Source organism: Pseudorasbora parva, chromosome 16 (genome assembly GCF_024679245.1).
Source record: "Pseudorasbora parva isolate DD20220531a chromosome 16, ASM2467924v1, whole genome shotgun sequence".
NCBI classification, from domain to species: Eukaryota; Metazoa; Chordata; class Actinopteri; order Cypriniformes; family Gobionidae; genus Pseudorasbora; species Pseudorasbora parva.
Genome location: NC_090187.1, coordinates 41,731,550 through 41,751,863, shown reverse-complemented (window position 1 = coordinate 41,751,863; position 20,314 = coordinate 41,731,550). Strand labels below are relative to the sequence as shown.

At 40.6% G+C, this 20,314-nt stretch overlaps 1 protein-coding gene across 1 annotated transcript; it reads right to left on the bottom strand.

Moving 5' to 3' along the window:
- Positions 1 to 244: 244 nt before the first annotated feature.
- Positions 245 to 18,958, bottom strand: itpkcb (inositol-trisphosphate 3-kinase Cb). Its single transcript, XM_067419076.1, has 7 exons — positions 17,679 to 18,958; positions 6,072 to 6,171; positions 5,742 to 5,955; positions 5,361 to 5,565; positions 5,000 to 5,101; positions 2,514 to 2,585; positions 245 to 2,392 (listed from the first exon to the last, which is right to left on the bottom strand). Exons 1-7 carry the CDS (start codon positions 18,585 to 18,587, stop codon positions 2,171 to 2,173), a joined length of 1,824 nt encoding a protein of 607 aa, XP_067275177.1. The 5' UTR covers positions 18,588 to 18,958; the 3' UTR covers positions 245 to 2,170.
- Between the last annotated feature and the right edge of the window lie 1,356 nt (positions 18,959 to 20,314).

The following is a 20,314-nucleotide window of genomic DNA, read 5'->3' as shown; positions in this document are numbered from 1 at the left end:
TAATGTCCATTAGTCATTTTTGTGGAACCAATACTGTTTTTCCCCCAGAAAAAAATATTCTTTGATTAATTGAAAGTTCAAAATAACAGTTTTGAATTAGTACTATTTTGCAACAATGTCTTTACTGTCAGTTTAGATCAATTTAATGCATCCTTAAATTCAAAAACTCAACCCGGTCTATACCGTGTAAAGTATTGACAATCTTTAAGTAATGGTGACTCAGAAAGTGAACAGGAGAAATGCAGTGTATTAAACAATAATAGGTCCAGTTTATTGCATTGGCTTTCAAGACAACAATGATTCAAGGAGATGTGAGCACAAATGCTCAGCTATTGCAGTTTAACGGCCGTCTCAAACTATTGGGGCGGAGACGACTCAAAAAGGCAACGCACCATCCAGTTCTCTTTCCATGAGTTATAAAACATGTCATCGATCGAAGACACGCCAAATGGGAGTTAGAAACTAATTGCAACAAAACATAATACTTTACATAATGTGTAAACAAGGCAGTGGATCTCCAGAGGGCCGTGGTGTGACACAATGTTCACAGTCAGACCGGGAAATACTGACAGACCTTGTGCAGGCCCGTTCAGGATGGAAAATACAATCTCTGAAGCTGTAAGATAAACACACAGACACAGACACACACACACACATAGTGGTAGAACATGACGTTCCGTAAACTGACATCAACTCAAAGCGTCCAGGTGAGGTAATCACTTTAACACCATGTTTGTGATCTTAAACAGGATATTAACTGTTAATGTCTATCTCTGAATTTAAATATTATGCCTGAAGAAAATGAAGTGATGATGGAAAAAGTTTGGTGTCTTCTTTTTTTTTTAAAGCTGACCACAGCACCTAATTTGAGAACTAATGCGTACTGGCAGCAAGATGACATCAGTGACCATAACTTGTATAATCTGCTTACGTGCAGCAAAATATATTTTCTACCACATTTTGCAAGATCAACCATGTCGGATTTGGTATTCATGCATGCAATATATCATGTGCGCTATGAAGCCGAATGTGGAAATAGCTGATGGTCGGAGGTTATTCTGATCTGTGTATCAATGCAAACGCTCCAAAAATATTGGATTTGTATAAAAAAAAATAAAAAATTCAGGTTAATGGTTATTGGGGCAGATAAAGGAAGTGAAGTTCTCAAACCACTTTTTGGCTAACCTAGAAACTAACCGTGTGACTAGCAGGTCAGTCACTGATGGGTTACCTTAAAAACCAATAAACTAAGAGCAAACAAACTATTCCATCAACACATGTATATAAATATGTATTATACTTGTTAGCATCTTTGTAACTGTGGCTAGTTGTAAGAAACACTGCATCTAATTCTGATCAGTAAATGGAAGAAATACAATCTTGGTAGAGTCAAACTATCCACGATATGGGCAGTTAGTTGAGTGCAAAAGTTTGTGACAAACTCTATTACTTTACCTTTAACTAAGCCCATCTGTTAACGCTTTTTAACCGATTAAAGTTCTTCTGAAGTGTGGAATCATGAAAATATCATATGCCATCAAGATTAGAAGACCACAGGGGAAAAAAAAATGACAATCTGCATGTATCTCCTTTCAGAAATATACAAGGTACTAGTTCGATTACGGAAATAATAATCAAAAACCGAAATTATCTGTAAAAATAAAATAAAAATTACAATTAAATAAGCACTATTTACATAACCGAGAAACCCAAAAGAGAAATTTACAAAGAAAAAATAAAAATAAACCAAGCAAAGCACATTCTAGTGTGATAGTGTTATCATCATACCTGTAGGTAAAAGAGAAAGAAGACTTAGCAAATAACCTTTAAAGAATAATCATGGTTGTGCACCCTTAAAAAGATGATAGTTGCTTGTCATCTGTTGCTCCTCAGTGTCTGTTTGGGTTCAGTATCAGTGTATTTTGACTGTTGTGGAGCTTCTGTGTATCTGCAGGACCACATGTCCAAAAAAGGAATGTCGAATGTGAGCTTGTGGAGCACAGAGTCAACAGAATGAGCTTGAGTTCTTCCACTCATGCTTTCCATCCTTCCCTCAGCACTCATCTCAGGATTGATATCCTGTTGTGTGCCTCCTTTCAGAAGGTATGATCCCTCCATCAACGTGTCCCAACACGTGATCCTTCGGGCTGAAGCATGTTGACTGTGTCTGTCAGGGTGAGGGTAGGGTTGAGTCCTGCAGCATTTCACTGAAGATCTGAATGAGATTGTCCAGACCCCACAGGTACCCGTCCTCACGGTTTCCTTCGGCCCAGGGTGTCCGATGGTCCAGAGTTTGGGGTGGTGGCAGTGGGATAGTCTTGCCAAAGTCAATCATCCAGACTCGTGCCAGGCCCGAAGCATCGTGCACGAACAGCAAAGAGCTCCCAACCACCTGGAGAAAAACAAGGCGAAGTTTTGAGCTTATGAAACATGATTTGTTGTGTTCCAGAGATGACAATGACTTGGCCAAGGCAGGAAAGGATTTCATAACATGGAAAGAACAGATTCCTCACCTCGTGTGTTTTGAAGAACTCTGACGTCTCTAGAGCACTGCGCAGCTCCTCAAGTCTCAGCAGATAACTCCTCTGAGGAAACAGAACAACACACAACTCTAATTATCCATTACCACATCATTATGAAATTAACTTTTACCAGATTTCCAGCTGTGCAAAAATACACAATATAGCAATACTGCAGGAAATGACTATTAAAGCGGTAGTAAGCATTGCTGAGCCGATCAGCAGTAGGGGTGTGTCCACTCATAATGGGAAGGGGAGAGAGTGAGCCGATCAGCAGTAGGGGCGTGTCCATTCATAATGGGGAGGAGAAAGAGTAAGCAATCAGCAGTAGGGGCGTGTCCATTCATAATGGGGGAGGGGAGAGAGTGAGCCGATCAGCAGTAGGGGCGTGTCCACTCATAATGGGAAGGGGAGAGAGTGAGCCGATCAGCAGTAGGGGCGTGTCCATTCATAATGGGGAGGAGAAAGAGTAAGCAATCAGCAGTAGGGGCGTGTCCATTCATAATGGGGGAGGGGAGAGCGTGAGCCGATCAGCAGTAGGGGCGTGTCCACTCATAATGGGGGAGGGGAGAGCGTGAGCCGATCAGCAGTAGGGGCGTGTCCACTCATAATGGGGAGGGGAGAGAGTGAGCCGATCAGCAGTAGGGGCGTGTCCACTCATAATGGGGGAGGGGAGAGAGTGAGCCGATCAGCAGTAGGGGCGTGTCCACTCATAATGGGGGAGGGGAGAGAGTGAGCCGATCAGCAGTAGGGGTGTGTCCACTCATAATGGGGGAGGGGAGAGAGTGAGCCGATCAGCAGTAGGGGCGTGTCCACTCATAATGGGGGAGGGGAGAGAGTGAGCCGATCAGCAGTAGGGGCGTGTCCACTCATAATGGGGGAGGGGAGAGAGTGAGCCGATCAGCAGTAGGGGCGTGTCCACTCATAATGGGGGAGGGGAGAGAGTGAGCCGATCAGCAGTAGGGGCGTGTCCACTCATAATGGGGGAGGGGAGAGAGTGAGCCGATCAGCAGTAGGGGCGTGTCTACTCATGATGGGGGAGGGGAGAGAGTGAGCCGATCAGCAGTAGGGGCGTGTCTACTCATGATGGGGGAGGGGAGAGAGTGAGCCGATCAGCAGTAGGGTGTGTCCACCCATGATGGGGGAGGGGAGAGAGTGAGCCGATCAGCAGTAGGGGCGTGTCTACTCATGATGGGGGAGGGGAGAGAGTGAGCCGATCAGCAGTAGGGGCGTGTCCACTCAATGGGGGAGGGGAGAGAGTGAGCCAATCAGCAGTAGGGGCGTGTCTACTCATGATGGGGGAGGGGAGAGAGTGAGCCGATCAGCAGTAGGGGCGTGTCCACTCATAATGGGGGAGGGGAGAGAGTGAGCCGATCAGCAGTAGGGGCGTGTCTACTCATGATGGGGGAGGGGAGAGAGTGAGCCGATCAGCAGTAGGGGTGTGTCCACTCATAATGGGGGAGGGGAGAGACTGAGCCGATCAGCAGTAGGGGCGTGTCCACTCATGATGGGGGAGGGGAGAGAGTGAGCCGATCAGCAGTAGGGGCATGTCCACTCATAATGGGGGAGGGGAGAGAGTGAGCCGATCAGCAGTAGGGGCGTGTCTACTCATGATTGGGGAGGGGAGAGAGTGAGCCGATCAGCAGTAGGGGCGTGTCTACTCATGATGGGGGAGGGGAGAGAGTGAGCCGATCAGCAGTAGGGTGTGTCCACCCATGATGGGGGAGGGGAGAGAGTGAGCCGATCAGCAGTAGGGGCGTGTCTACTCATGATGGGGGAGGGGAGAGAGTGAGCCGATCAGCAGTAGGGGCGTGTCCACTCATAATGGGGGAGGGGAGAGAGTGAGCCGATCAGCAGTAGGGTGTATCCACTCATAATGGGGGAGGGGAGAGAGTGAGCCGATCAGCAGTAGGGGGCGTGTCCACTCATAATGGGGGAGGGGAGAGAGTGAGCCGATCAGCAGTAGGGGCGTGTCCACTCATAATGGGGGAGGGGAGTGTGAGCAAGAGGGAGATTTGAAGAAAGACTGTAGAAAGAGAAATGGCTAAGAGACATTACAAAAGAAAAAAGGTCAGAGGAATATCACTGGTTATGATCAGGCGAGAGCTTCAGGACTCGTGTTAATATAAGAAAAGCTTTCTTATATTTTTTATTTCTTATATTTCTTTTTCTTTTTTTATGAAAAAAAATCTTGTCTGTTTTAATATAGTAACATTGTTGTTACTATAGTTAATAGTAATATATTGTAGTCGACAACATAATAATGAAGCAGGGTCTTTTGTCCTTTATTAAGGTCACTGAATGGCCTTCACAGAAATCTATCAAAAACCCCTGAGGAAGAAATCAACATTACACAATAAAGAGGTTCATGCTCGCGTTTGTTTTCACAAGCACAATAGGAAAGCCATTGGCTAAGCTCATGTAATGAAACCTCCAGTGCTGAGTTAAAACAGTGCAACCTGTCCATTGAAACAACATACCAATAACTGTGTGTTTCCATCCACAAAGTCCACCAAGGCCTTCATCACCTGCTCCTTATGTTTGGTTTTTTTAAAGCTGGTATTGCATGTGCCATCTGACTTCTAAAATGGAACAAAATTAGGGAAAAGCTGAATCATTACTCTAGTCTTTAGTGTCACATGTCCCTTCAGAAATCATTCTAATACGCTGATTTGAAGCTCAAGAAACATTTCTGATAATTATCAATACTGAAAACAGCTGTGCTGCTTTTTGTGGAAACTTGGATACTTTTTTTTTAGGATTCAGAATGATCAAAGATGAACAGAAAGTTCATCCAGAGTGACCAGAGCCAGTAATGTCTCCATTTTTTCATCAGCCCACCTTGATGCCCTCAATGCGGAAGCCAAGGGTGGCGGTTGAGCTCAGGGTCTCCCTCCACTGCATGTATCGTGGTTTGAGAACGGCCTGCTGGGCCCTCTCCTCCGGACTGGGCGCTCCCGGGTCCACAGCCACCATTTTCTCATACATGTCCTTCCTGAGACGAGGACGCTCACGGGCCTTTACCAGCTCTTCCTCCAGGTATGTCCTGTGGCAAAAAAAACGACCCATCAATCAGACCATTCACAACCTTCATTAATGAAGTCAACCTCACCAAGCCATCTAGTTTGTTTAGCTAGGGCTGGTTTGGAGCTGGGAGTTTTATACAATTAAGCTTATTTGTTAAATCTCATGAAATCTGAACTGAAGGTTTCTCCTCCTCACCTGCTTCCCATCTTGCAATCCATGATTGAAGGGGAGTCAAAGTCAGTCAGCAGATCATCCATCAGGTTATAATCCTGCTCGTTCTGCTGCACGACACCATAATAACCAGGTACAAATGGCCGGAGGTTGTCATTCATCAGCTTCTCGAGACACTGATGTTCACATTCACAATACTTCTTCAGCAGCTTCCCATACTCGCCAGCCTGGAAACTACCTACACACAGAGAGGCAAAGTCAGCGTTAAATTCATCAGTCCAAAATGATGCACTTTAATCTCCCCCATTCATTCTGCAATTAAATATTATGTGTAATAACTAATGACATTTTTACCTGTGTGGCCGGCGAGCTGAACCCAAGGATATCGTTTCTTAAAGGAAACCACAAATGGAGAGCAATGCACCATGGTCTTTAACTTCCTCCACGATTTAGCCTGAAATCAAAGATTGCATTTGCTCAGATGAGGCCAAGATACTGCTAATCATTTTCTTCTTTTACTTAACATTCAGAAAAGTCTACATCTATTAAACCAAAAGGCCTACTGGTTGTCTGCAGGGCTTGACATTAACACCCAGCAACCTGCCAAAGGTGTGTGTATTTCAGCAGTGGTGTGTAACAGTCAGATCTTTTTTAAGTGAATGTAAACAGTTGAGAAAGAAAACATGTATAATGGATCAGTGTGTCAGCTCTTAAAGTGACATATCTACATGGCCGTTTTCCCCCATGGTATTGATGTCAAAACTGTGGCCAGTGGAAATGTTGATGACTTGTAACTTTGGAAAACCACTAGCCACAGTGACTTGTGGGCAAGAAAGTTAATGTCAAACCCTGCTGATTTGTAAAACAAACCACATCTCTTTTCTCCAAACAAACATTTCGTATCCACAGACTGAGTTTCAGTAAAAACACTGACACCTTTCTACTCCGGCATGGGAACTAAAGGTCCAGAGGGACGACTTTATCAGCGACACAAGGTCAATACGGCAGCCGTGACGCACACGCTCTACAGATTACAGATTATTGATTAGAAATCGATGAGGAATGTGTGAGTGTGGGAAATGACATAACTCAGCTGTTTGTCGGAGAACTAGCTCCTCATGACGTCCTAGGGTGAACTTTCAAATTCACAATCACTGAGAGTTTCTTTCATAATTCCTCAGATGCTTCTCTCATTATGTGTTTTTTTCACTTGCTTTGACAGGAATACGAAGACAACATAATCCCTGCCCGGAGCGAACAGTTTCCAGAATAATCTGTTTTTAGAACCTGACCTACTTAAAAGCATGATACCACATTGAAAATATGGTACTTTTTTCTCATTTAAAAATGAAAAAAAACAAGATTTAAGATTATGATAGTTATGTTATTTTAATATATATATTATAAATTATAATATAAATTATATAACTACAGCAGCAATTTGTATTTAAAAAATGATTTGGTATTACATGAGAAAGAGCTCATGGTCTCACTTTCAGGTCTCTTTTTCTCTTTTCTTTATTCCCCTGTACAATTCACACATTCATTCCCTTCTTCCAAACCCTCCCCCTTTCAACATGTGCTCTTTAGAGTCGACAGCTCGCTCTCCACACTTAGATGTAATTCGGTCTGTCCTCTGTGTTCCTGACCCCCTTTGACGACACTATAGCCCACAGGGGACAGACGACACCTCATAAAAGACCTCTGTCTTCCTTTCTGTCCTTCTGCCTTCTGACACACACTCCATAAAACTTCAAGAGCGAGGTATGACCTTTTATTTCACTTTCAAAACAGGCACTATGTTCCCAAGACAGCACTAAATACATTTAGTCAAAAAATGTTCTGCCTTGATCTATGGTGTAAAGTCAAACAGGTGATATCCACCACTGTTAAACTATTACGTTATGTTTAATGCTTATAATACTTTATATCTTAACTGTGCAACACGCTACTGATTCACGTCCGCCGCTGCTATCCTGATCATACTAAAATATGAACCGCTGTCATGGTGATAAGAGCCGAGCTGTGTGTCATAATGAGATCCACTCCTGGGTCAAAGGTCACACCTACCCTTGACAAACAGAGCCGCTGTATCTTCATGACTTATCTCAAGGACTTACACACACACACAAGGTTTAATATTTCAGGCTCATGTATCAGGTTACTGATGCTATTGTACAGATCTACTGAACTGACAAACCCCAGCCGATTTTAGGTCAATGCAGCTTTTCAAATATTAGCTTTACTTTTTATTTAGATTTTTCAATCTTTTTGAAAGAAGTATCTTGTGCTCACCAATTCTGCATTTACTTATTTAAAAATACAGTTAAAAAAAAAACGAATATTATTAATTCTGTGATGAAAAGCATTTTTAACAGCCGTTACACCAGTCTTCATTGTCACATGATCCTTCAAAAACGTGGTGCGCAAATTTTTTCCCCCTAAATTATCAATGTTGAAAACAGAGGTGCTGCTTAATATTTTTGTGGAAAACATGATTTTTCTGGTTTCTTTGATGAATAGAAAGTTCAAAAGAACAGCATTTATTATCTTTTGTAACATTAAAAATGTCTTTAATGTCACTTGATTCATTTAATGCATCCTTGCTGAATAAGGATATGGGTCAAAAGTGCTCCAAGAAAGAAACAGTGGTAAACTGACGGCCAAGGCTCATTGATGCACGTGTAAAATTTAATAAAGTTTTCTGTAGTGTATGTCGCACACTGTTTGAAAAAGATTCAGGTGCAGGTTATCTGGTTTGACTCCTCAAATCCTTATAAATTAATATGAACTCATGATATTTAAATAGTAATAAAAATAATAACAACAACAACAACATTAAACATCATGCATTAAAGAACTACAGAAAATAATGTTATTACTTTTTACTTGATTACACCACATATTTTTCCTTAATATCCTTAAATCGACTTTCCTTGAAAATAATGTAAAAGCTTCAAAACATGAATCCAACATGAAAACAATAAACGCATATAACCAAATAATGGCACAGTTATTCCTTTCCTCTAACTTGGACACTCTTTTTGTCATTGTCCCTTTTGCCAAGTCAACCCAACTCTCTGTGTGTGTGTGTGTGTGTGTGTGTGTGTGTGTGTGTGTGTGTGTGTGTGTGTGTGTGTGTGTGTGTGTGAGTGAGAGAGAGAGAATGTCTCTTACCCGGCAACCAAGACAGCAGACAGTCACAAATTTATGGGGGAAAAAAAGCATGCACAAAGCAGACACTTAACACACACACAAACGTGCAGAGACCCACGACTCCCGCACTGCAACCACACATGCATCCGGGAAGCAGACTGAACTGCCACACACTTCATGTGCATGGAGCGCTGATACTTTTAAAGCTGATATACCTGTCTCTCTCTCTCTCTCTCTCTCTCTCTCTCTCTCTCTCTCTCTCTCTCGATTCCAGGTCTCTCGCTCACACAGACTTCTGCAGCTCAGCTGTCTTTCCCGCTCGTCAGTCAATGCCTTCTCCTTCTCATGTCCCCCTACACACACTCTTATCTCACTTCCCCTCCCTCTCTGATCCTAATCCATCGCCTTTGACTAGCTCTCATGGAGCATAAGCACTCATCCTGCCTCATTCACTCCCTTCTTTCTAAACACTGACAAGCTTATAATGAAATTTGTAAGAACATGTAAACAATGTCATGGTAGAATAAGATTTTTTTCATAAGGCGTCGGTGTTCTGACTTAAAGGCACCCAACCACCCATATTAAAACAAAGCTCATGTAGAGTGTGAATTACACAATGGCCAATAGTATATACACCGATGAGGCATAACATGAGGCATAACAATAAAACATATCATGGCACCTGTTAGTGGGTGGCAGCAAACAAACATTTTGTCCTTGAGTTAATTTGAGCGAGTTTGACAAAAGCCAAATTGTGACGGCTAGACGACTGGGTCAGAGCATCTCCAAAACTGCAGCTCTTGTGGGCTGTTCCCGGTCTGCAGTGGTCAGTATCTATCAAAAGTGCTCCAAGGAAGGAACAGTGGTGAACCGGCCACAGGGTCATGGGCGGCCAAGGCTCATTGATGCACGTGGGGAGCGAAGGCTGGCCCATGGGGTCCGATCAAACAGACGAGCTACTGGAGCTCAAACTGCTCCAGAAGTTAATGCTGGTTCTGATAGAAAGCTGTCAGAATACACAGAGCATCTCAGTTTGTTGCGTATGGGGTGGCATAGCCGCTGACCAGTCAGGGTGCCCATGCTGACCCCTGACCCCGCCGAAAGCACCAACAGTATGCATGTGAGCATCAGTATACACTATTATAGTAATGAACACATTTAACATGCAATTAATTGACAGAAACTGCTTGCTCCCATTTCAGTGTTGTTGATTATTTGTAGACATTTTCCACAAAAAGTTCTCTGTACATTCAGTTTAACAGCATTAAACAACAGAAACATGCACGCACAAGAAAACGAAGCGCAATAAGCACGTGCAAACGCCTTTCAGACAGCATGCGATCATGACTTCAGTTCTCTTTCATGGATTATTGATTTTGAATGGTCAAAAAAAAATGTAAACATGCACGTCCTGGCGAGTGCACTGTAAAAAAAATGTTGGTTTAACTTAAAAAAGCAAATAACCTGGTTGTCTTAAAATTGAGTTTATTGAAATAAAAAATTTGAGTTGATACACTGAAGGAAATTTGTTTAATAAATAGAAACTCAAAATATTATTGTATTTGAACCACACAAATTATGAAAATAGCGCAATTTGGCATGTTTCACTGCGTCTTCACAAATAAAACAAACACAATTACCAAATATGCTTACAAAATCTTTTAATAATATTTGAATAAAGGTTGTCGATTCTCTAAAATGTTAATTGTATTAACTAAAAATTTTAATTTCAATGAACTCCAAATTTTAAGGCAACCAGATTTTTACAGTGTAATTATGTAAACACAATCGGGTGTGTCTTTAGTGAACATATGCAGTTGAGTAAGAAATGTAATGTCTTTCAATGTTTTGAATCTGTGCAGGACTTAAAGGGCCAGACCCGCAGCCTAATATTCTGTGTGATTAATGTTAATCATACAATAAAAGAAAATAGACAATCACTTCATGCTTGACTAAATTACTTTAATATATTTATTAAGAATGAGCGTATAGTTTGTTTATAGAGTGAAGACTATGCATTTTTCTTGGATGCTACAGTTAAATAAACCTACTGTATCTAAAAAAAACACTGCTTATTTCATTAGACTCTCTTATAGCTTGTCATATTGTTTGTAATTTGCATTTTTGCTTATTTTTAAAAACAATATCAAATTAAATTAAACCTAAACCTACAGTATCTATATTGTAATTATAAAATTAAATGTAAAAGGGTAGTGAGTAATGTGATTTTTGCAAACATCTCGGGATGTTCACACTGGCTTGTAGCTATTATTATTATTATTTTAAATAAAGATGAGGAAATCAGAGCAAGAAACGCAAGAAATCTTCATATTTACTAGTAAAGCTTCATATTAAGGGTAGACTTTGTTTGACCCCAATCCTTTAATTCACACCCTGCTCATATTTACATTTTCTTTTTATATTTTGAGTGGCCAGTAATGATTTTTAATAGCTATGGTTTTAGTTTCAGTTTACATCAGTTTACGACTCAAGAGAACGGATATAAACATCCTGAGACAGCAGGGCATCTCCCCCTACTCCTGTCAATCACGTGCTAAAACAAAGCCTTTAAACTTTACGTTAGTTACATGCAGCTTTAAAAGAAAACTCATCTGACTTCATGGATCTTCTCTGGGTTCTGTTGACATGAAGATGCAACAGTGCAAATCATGTTAAGACATTCAATGAATCATTTTATCAAGTAATAGTACTTCCTAAATGACTTATTTTTAGTACATTATATTAAAGGGGGGGTGAAATGCTGTTTCATGCATACTGATCTTTTTACACTGTTAAAGACATGGAATCCCATACTAAACATGGACAAAGTTTCAAAAGTTAAGGTGGACGTTTGATGGGAGTATTTCTTTGTCAAAAATACTACTTCCGGTTAGTCATAAGTTTCGGCAAGTTTTTTGCGATCATGCGTCCCCATTGACGTTAGTGGGGGCGGAATTTCCTTGTATGGGCCTTACGGACAATTCTACCGGAAGCGTGTGAGAGAGAGAGAGGGAGAGAGAGAGAGGGAGAGAGCGAAAGCAACAGGCTATGCCCATCAAAGCGCTCGTAGGCTGCGCTGCACAGGTAATGTGCACAATTAACAATGACATCAAAAAGTGCGTTTTTGGTTGCCAGACCAAGACAGTCCTGCACAGATTCCCCCAAAACCCTGCGGTAAGGCAACAGTGGATGTAATTTGCTTTTCCGGATCAGCAACTGAGTTGCGCGAATGTTTATATCTGTTCGCTGCATTTCGGTGCCGACTGTTTCATAAACATGGCCCAGCATGACGCCGGCTTTTCCAATAGCCTAATGCTGAAGGATGGAGCAGTCCCAACGTTAGAACCGCGGGCGGTGAGTTAGACTGCTTCAAATGTCTGTGTCTATGCTCATCAAGTAGCCCAAACATGATCACGTATAGTTACTATATATATTACTATATATAGAAATTGATCAATGGAGCATGCGATGTGTAGTGCGTGTACATTTGTTTAGCTGGCCACATATGTGTAACTTTATGTTTGTGTATTGTAAAAGCACTCAACAATACACAAAGAGGGGGGAAATATGTTGAACTAAATAAGCACGCTTCTTCATTCAAATGCGCTACTATTCCGTGTCTTTCTATGTAAACACTAACTTAACCTGTCTACACAAACCACGCGTAAACACACAAACACACGTGCACAACTGCACTTCCCACATGTACACCTTCAAAGACAAAAATACGACGATATAATTCAAGTATAAATATGTAAATAACACAAGCCGCTAAGCATATTATATAGTTAGTGTATATCGTACCACATAGAGACGTCCTGCTCTAGTCGTTTTTGCTGCTGCTCCTGTTCAACTGCAGCCTCTGGGTCTGATTCCGGATCATAGATGTATGGCTGTATCTGATTAAAAGCCATATTTTTATTTTGAATAAAGTTTTTTCCCCGCTGTTAGGGATGACAGCTTTACGACGCACTCGACGCACTTAACACAATAGCAGCGCGCTGCTGCACACGTCATTATTTAGCTCCGCTCACAGGACACGCCCCCACCCGCTCGGCTTTTTTCGGAAAGACTCGGAACAGCGCATCTTTCTTATATAATTATAAAAAAAATAAAGACTTTTCGGAGATATGCAGGATGCAATGCTACTCTATAGGTACTCAAGATTGACATGACACTGACTGAAACTGAGTGTTTCACCCCCCCTTTAAATTATAAAAGACACTCGCCTCAGCAAACGGCACTAATGTAATAAATGTGCTTTGCTGGTCTGTTTGTGTTTGAACACGCTGTAAAAACCCCACCCACCCCATCACCCACCTCCTCTGTCACTGCAGCTATCCATTTTCCACTTCTCCCCTCCCTCTTGATCTTTTGATCTCTCTCTCTCTCTCTCTCTCTTTCATAAGAAGCTCCTAAAGCAATTTAAGCGTAATGGAGATAAACCTGTCCAACAGCTTCACACCCTTAGAAAGCAAAGGGCCCAGGAACACTACAGCCAGAGAGACGTCGCACATTCTTCCTGTAAACTTTTTTTGCATGGAGTATTTGTCTTTGTCTGAGAAGTGGTGGAGCAAGCTTATAAAGGGTTTATATCACCACGAAGTGCTGTGATGTGTGATACCTTCAGCATGCCTAAAAATTAATTTGCAAAGCAAAGACAATAATCTGCGTCATGATCAGTGAAGTAAGGCACGGCACAGATTAAGAAAGAGATGAAGAAAGAGAAATGAGAAGCAACACCATATATGGATTCATGGTTACTTAGCGACAAAGGAACCGCCCACAATCAGTTTTCCATGACACAGTGAGAGCTGGTTAAACGATGGCATCAGAACGTGTGTGTGTGTGTGTGTGTGTGGTGTGTACACACAGGCCTGTGGATGTGAGCAGCTGATGGAACGGAGGCAATTCTGGGTCATTCAAAGACGACACAAAAATTTGAATATGCAGCTTGCATGACTTCAGATATACAGCAAAGGAAAAAGATTTGTTGTGATAAAATAAACCCTGACAGGGGGATCAGGATCCTCTGGGGCTTATTACAAAGCAACTTATCGATGTTTAGTTGTCTTTATTTGTTTGACTTGGAATTATTTTATTATGTGAGAAGACTGGGAGTAATATGGAAGACTAGCACAACATCCAGAAGTTTAGATAACATACGATTTTTGGTTACACTTTATTTTAAGGTGATGTTATGTCCGTACTATAGTAATAATAACAGTAAGTTATGCATAATTACAACTAACCCCAAACCCTAAGTTAATTAATATTATTCATACTACTTATCTGATCACCTTAAAATTAAAAAAAAAAAAAATTTTAAGAAAGGATGCGTTAAATTGACCAAAAGTGACTTTTACATTGTTACAAGAAATTTCATTCACACTTTAGTTTAGGGTCCAATTTTCACCATTAACAATGCCTTTGCCTCAATAAACTCCTGATTACTGCTTATTAATAGTATTAGCAGTTGTTAAGTTTAGGTATTGGGTAAGATTAAGGGATGTAGAATATGGTCATGCAGAATAAGGCATTAATATGTGCTTTATAATAACTAATAAACAGCCAATATCTAAGTAATTTGTATGCTAATAAGAGAGTAGTTCATAGTGAGAATTGGACCCTAAAATAAAGTGTTACCTAAATTTCTATTTAAAATAAATTGTGTTCTTTTGACCATCATAATAGAATCTAGGAAAAAGAAACATGCATCATGTTTTGCACAAATTAACCAGCACAACCGCTTTCAACATTGATAATAATCAGAAAGGTTTCTTGAGATCATCATATCAGAATGATTTCGGAAGGATCATGTGACACTGAAGAGTGGAGGAATGATGCTGAAAATTCAGTTTTGATCACAGGAATAAACTACATTTTTACAAAAATGTATATTTCACTGTATTTATTTTTGATCGAGTTAGCCTTGGTGAGAAACTTTTCAAGGGTAGTGTAAGATGTACGTATAAAGAAGGAAAAAAACCCAGAAAAACAATCAGTGTGGGAAAAATGGAAACTTCCAGACTGATTCAACCTGATTCATGGATGAGCCAGACACACATAAACTAGCTGTAGTCAGTTGGATATCGGAGGATTGATTGGGAAACTGGAGATTAGCACAGAACTGCTGATGAAACGCCCACATGTGTAACACATAGTCCTGCTTTTGCTGACGCTGGTCAGCCTTAATTCAGCAGACATAACAAGAAACAACAAAAAACACTCTGTAGACCCACAACAAGTCACTTTAAGACCATTATTTAAGACTCAAGGCGTATTCACAGTAGTAGATTGTATCAGAATGTTTGTTCCTGGAAATCAAGCCCATGACCTCGGTGTTGCTAGCCTCATGCTTTACCACTAGAGGTTCAGTAACAGAGAGTGCTTTATGTCCATGCACTGATCGCTAGGTCAGTCTGAGTTTCTGTTCAGATCGAGGCAAACAAATGTGTGATCAGAGATATGAAGTCACTCAAAGCTTCAGCCTGAAACAGACACGGTTTCAGGAGGATTATCCAACCTGACAAAACCGGATGAGTACATTGTCTAACCGAGATTGAAGCGTCAGACGTCAAGACACATGGGATTTGGGGGATTTTTCCAGCTGGAGTATATAATTGCAATGAGTTGACTCCTCCATTAGTCATCTACGAATGACTACAGTGAGCTTTTTATTAAATCAATCAGTGACCTTTGGAGATAAGGTCTCAATTCTATTTTTTTTTTGTTTCCAGAAACTAGAATAGTTTCTGTTCTTCAGCTTCAGAGTTTCGCTCACACTTTAAAAACATCCCCATTTACTTTAGGTTTATCTTACTCACTTGTGTCTCGAACACCTAAAAGGCAGATATATTGTGTAGTTACCAACTTTCCACAGAAAAAAAAAATTCATCCCTCCCATGGGTTTCACCCGTCAACTGTTCCAATAGCCAGCCTAAATACCAGCAATATGAGTCTGAAACTGAAAACATTTGCCAGACTAGAAATTCTTCGTCAGAAAGAGCGAAACTACGCTAATAACCTTTATATAAAAACTAACAGGTTATGCCAGCATACCTTAAAGCAACACTTTCACAGAAGAGCTGTAGATGTACAGATAGCAGTCATTTTTAATAAATAGTTTCCATGTGACTCACTGCTCACGAATCTTCATTCATACCAACTGAAGCGATACTGTAGATTACATTTGTAGAATTTACTGTACGATGAAAGATTAATATGCATCCCTCAATTTTTGTTTGGTTTATGTTTGATGTTAAATGTGATTGTTTTGTTTGAGTTGTTGTTAATCTGCAGAATTTTTTTTTTTTTACAGTCTTTTTATTCAACTTTCAGAAAAACAAACAAAGTTGTAAACCTAATGCTGAGAAGTTCCTTACTGGAAGGCATAAATTCCTAATCAAAGCATTTAAAGGGATACCAAAGATAAACTGCACAAGGCCTCACGTTTTGCTACATGACTTGATGATAAATTTGGTAATAAAGTTTTGGTGCACAAACACTTATCAAGAGCCCTTCCCCTAACCTTTGAGACATACCCTTGTGCAAACGAAGTGCTTTAGCATGATTATTATGGAAATTATATACTTTAAGTCAAAATGCTTAAGCGCAAATTGAATACTTTTTGGACACTTAATTGAATATTTGCAAATTAAATTAAAGAATAGTCAATTAGTTGAGTGCTTTTTTGACATACATAGGACTTAAGTAATATACATGTAATTTTATAATTAGTCGCTATTTTCGTGACTCCTCCAAACTTTGTCCGATTCTTACCAAAATTGTCTTAATGTTAAACGGAGCCACACAGAAATGGCAGAACAGAATTTTGATTTCTTTTTGTTTAAAAGTTTGCTAATGTGAAAAAAGTAATGTTGACTCACAATCAGATTAAATGCTAGCTATGTCTTGGAAATAGTTTGGTTTATCAAAACAAAACTTGGTAGACTATATTAGCAAAATGATTTGTGGTTGCGTGCCAAATCTGAAAATAGTGCCACCTATGGGTTATAAGATAATCCAAAATAGAATTGATAAAATAAATACAATACACTTCTTTTCCACAAGGATAACACTACTTGGCATGGAAAAAACACATATGCAACAGGTATATCTGTATAATAACACAGAAATTTAACATTTTGGGTATTTACTCACCTTTATGTCATTTACAAACCTGTAAGATTTTCGTTGATCTTCAGAAGACAAATGAAGATCTTTTTGATGAAAAAAATCAGAGAGGTTTCTGTCCCTCCATTGACAGCTACGCAACTACCACTTTGATGCTTTAAAAAGTTCAAGAGATTATAAAATTAATCCATACAAATTGAGCAGTTTAGTCCAAATTTTATGAAGAGACATAATCGCTTTATATTATGAACAGATTGAAATAAGGGTTTTATTCACATAAACATTTATCAACTTGCATCAGTTGGGGTAAACGGGGCTCAAGCATGTTCAGTTGAGCTTCTGTTTATGTGTTCGCTGATCAATGCTTATGTGTGAATAAAAGCCTAAATTCAATCATATAAATCGATCAAGTCTGATCAGAAACTGTGGACTAAACCGCTTAATTCATATGGATTAGTTTTACCATCTCTTTATGAACTTTCTGAAGTGGTAGTTGCGTAGACTGTCAATGGAAGGAAAGAAAGCTCTCTTCATCTTCATTTGTGTTGCAGTAATGAATGAAAGTCTTACGGGTTTGTAACAACATGAGAGCGCGTAAAAATGTTTTGGGTGAACTATCCCTTTAATAAACAATAAATACATTTTCAACAGGGAAAGCTGGTCACCTACCCCTGCCAGTTCATCAGGACTGCCGAACATACTGGGGGACAGACTGCTGGGCTCAATGTCACTGCCTGTGAAATCATCCTCAGACTCCTCAAACGACGAGGCCGATGATAATCCCGCAGAAGAGGAGCTGGAAAGTTTCCTGTGGAAGAGCGAGGGCGCAGGGGAGCCTCCGCAGCCGCTGTCCGAGCAGGGCGAGTCCTCGTCGGGATGCAGATCCAGGGAGAAGCCGCCCATGCTCAGCGTCAAATCAGTGATGTGCGGACTGTCCTGGCCAGGACCCAGATCATCATGGGTGACTATTAGTTTGGGAATAATCCTAGGGGACGGGCTTGAGGCTTGCTGATCGGACACGTTGAGTTTCAGCGCACTTTTAGTCATTTTGTGTTTAGCTGACGGAGATGAACAACTGAAGTCTACAAGAAAGTCTGGCGTGTGGCTCACATTTTCCTCCGAAACTCTGCCTGGAGTCACGGCACCCCCTGACACTCTTTCCATGTCCCACGGCGAGACGCAACACTCATGGTTCTCCACCCGCACTCCTTTATCTCCGCCTTGGGAATCCGAAACTTGACTCTCGAAGTCAAGTCGCGTCGCGCAACTCAAAAGTATCAAGTTTTCGGGCGCATTTTGATCACCGGAAGAACTCGCGTTTATAATCAGCCTTTTCGGCTCGCGCAGTCTTACGTCCACTGAAGTCTTCCCCTCTTTATAGTCGTCCCGCCAGCCTTTCTGAACAGTCGGCAGCTCCTTAGTTTTCATCGGATTCTCGTCTGAAAAGTCACCGGTGTGTGGCGAACAAAAGCCTCCTCGCACGCGCGCTCGTGTGGAGCTCGCGAGTGCTGCGCCGTTACTGCAGTGTGAAGAGCCGCTGGATGCTGATTGGCCCATCCTGCGTAACGTACAGATCATTCACGCAGCCCTTTAAATGGCACGCCCACTGCTGGCTCTGGCAGAGGTCTTTAACCCTGTAAAGCCTGACAAATAGAAATATTGTCAGGAAAATATACATTTTTGAAATGGAAGAGTAAACGTAAAATACAATATAAAAAGCTTGCATATGAGCAAAAATATGCAATTTGATGTTGTCAAATGAAAATTGAAGATAGTTTAATGTAAATTATTGTTATTTTAACAGAATAGCCTATCAGTTGTCATTCAAAATCTCATAATAATAGCCTGGGTCTTTGATTATATTTAAATGTTTCGTTTTATGATCAAAGCTCTGTAGTTGTAATTGTGGAGAACAAAAATATATAATATGTTAAATATGAGAAATAAATACAAACAAACATATCACAGCCCATTTTAAACGCACATTTTAACGTGTACACACACACACACACACACACACACACACACACACACACGCACGCGCGCGCGCGCGCAAGTAAAGTTGTTTTTGCTTCAGTGCAGTAAATGTTATTAAAGGTGCAATAAGTGGTTTCTGAGTAATTGGTATGGAAAAAAATACAATTAATATGGAAGTCAATGATAATAATAATATACAATGTGGAGAAAATATCTCACATATATAGTTGTGCTCATTTTGATCACCTTAAAAAACATACAACATATACACTTATATAGCCTTATAAGTATATGATAACAGATAACAGATCACACCTCCTGTACACACATTAGGTCATTACAAGCAATGCTGTTATTAAACAAACAAGGTGATAAAGTTTAATATGTGACTTATACGGGACAACACTTACCAGAAGCGCCCTTCTTCAATAAAAAAAAAAAACCATATAACTCACAGGGGGAAATGTTTAACTAACTTGGTGATTTCATTCCACAAGTGTTACTGTATAGATGGTTTACATGTTCTGGATGCATCTGGATTGTCTCCCTCCAGTGTTTAAAGAGGGAAAGTACAACGAACGAACACATTTCATGATAGCATTTTATGTTTTTTGTTCCCTCAGACCCTCAAGGAAGAAAGAAGCTCATACAGGTCTCAGAAAATTAGCATATTGTGATAACGTTCATTATTTTCCATAATGTAATGATAAAAATTAAACTTTCATATATTTTAGATTCATTGCACATCAACTGAAATATTTCAGGTGTTTTATTGTTTTAATACTGATGATTTTGGCATACAGCTAATGAAAACCCAAAATTCCTATCTCAAAAAATTAGGATATCATGAAAAGGTTCTCTAAACGAGCTATTAACCTTATCATCTGAATCAACTAATTAACTCTAAACACCTGCAAAAGATTCCTGAGGCTTTTAAAAACTTCCAGCCTGGTTCATCACTCAAAACCGCAATCATGGGTAAGACTGCCGACCTGACTGCTGTCCAGAAGGACATCATTGACACCCTCAAGCGAGAGGGTAAGACACAGAAAGATCTTTCTGAATGAATAGGCTGTTCCCAGAGTGCTGTATCAAGGCACCTCAGTGGGAAGTCTGTGGGAAGGAAAAAGTGTGGCAAAAAACGCTGCACAATGAGAAGAGGTGACCGGACCCTGAGGAAGATTGTGGAGAAGGACCGATTCCAGACCTTGGGGGACCTGCGGAAGCAGTGGACTGAGTCTGGAGTAGAAACATCCAGAGCCACCGTGCACAGGCGTGTGCAGGAAATGGGCTACAGGTGCCGCATTCCCCAGGTCAAGACACTTTTG

What these genes read in the sequence shown, in the direction of transcription:
- itpkcb (XM_067419076.1), bottom strand. Translation starts at nt 18,587, where the DNA reads ATGATCTGTACGTTACGCAGGATGGGCCAATCAGCATCCAGCGGCTCT. An exon ending in TCAGCTCGCCGGCCACACAG is followed by an intron (nt 5,956 to 6,071) that starts GTAAAAATGTCA and finishes CTCTGTGTGTAG; the next exon opens with GTAGTTTCCAGGCTGGCGAG. An exon ending in AGTTCTTCAAAACACACGAG is followed by an intron (nt 2,393 to 2,513) that starts GTGAGGAATCTG and finishes GTTTTTCTCCAG; the next exon opens with GTGGTTGGGAGCTCTTTGCT.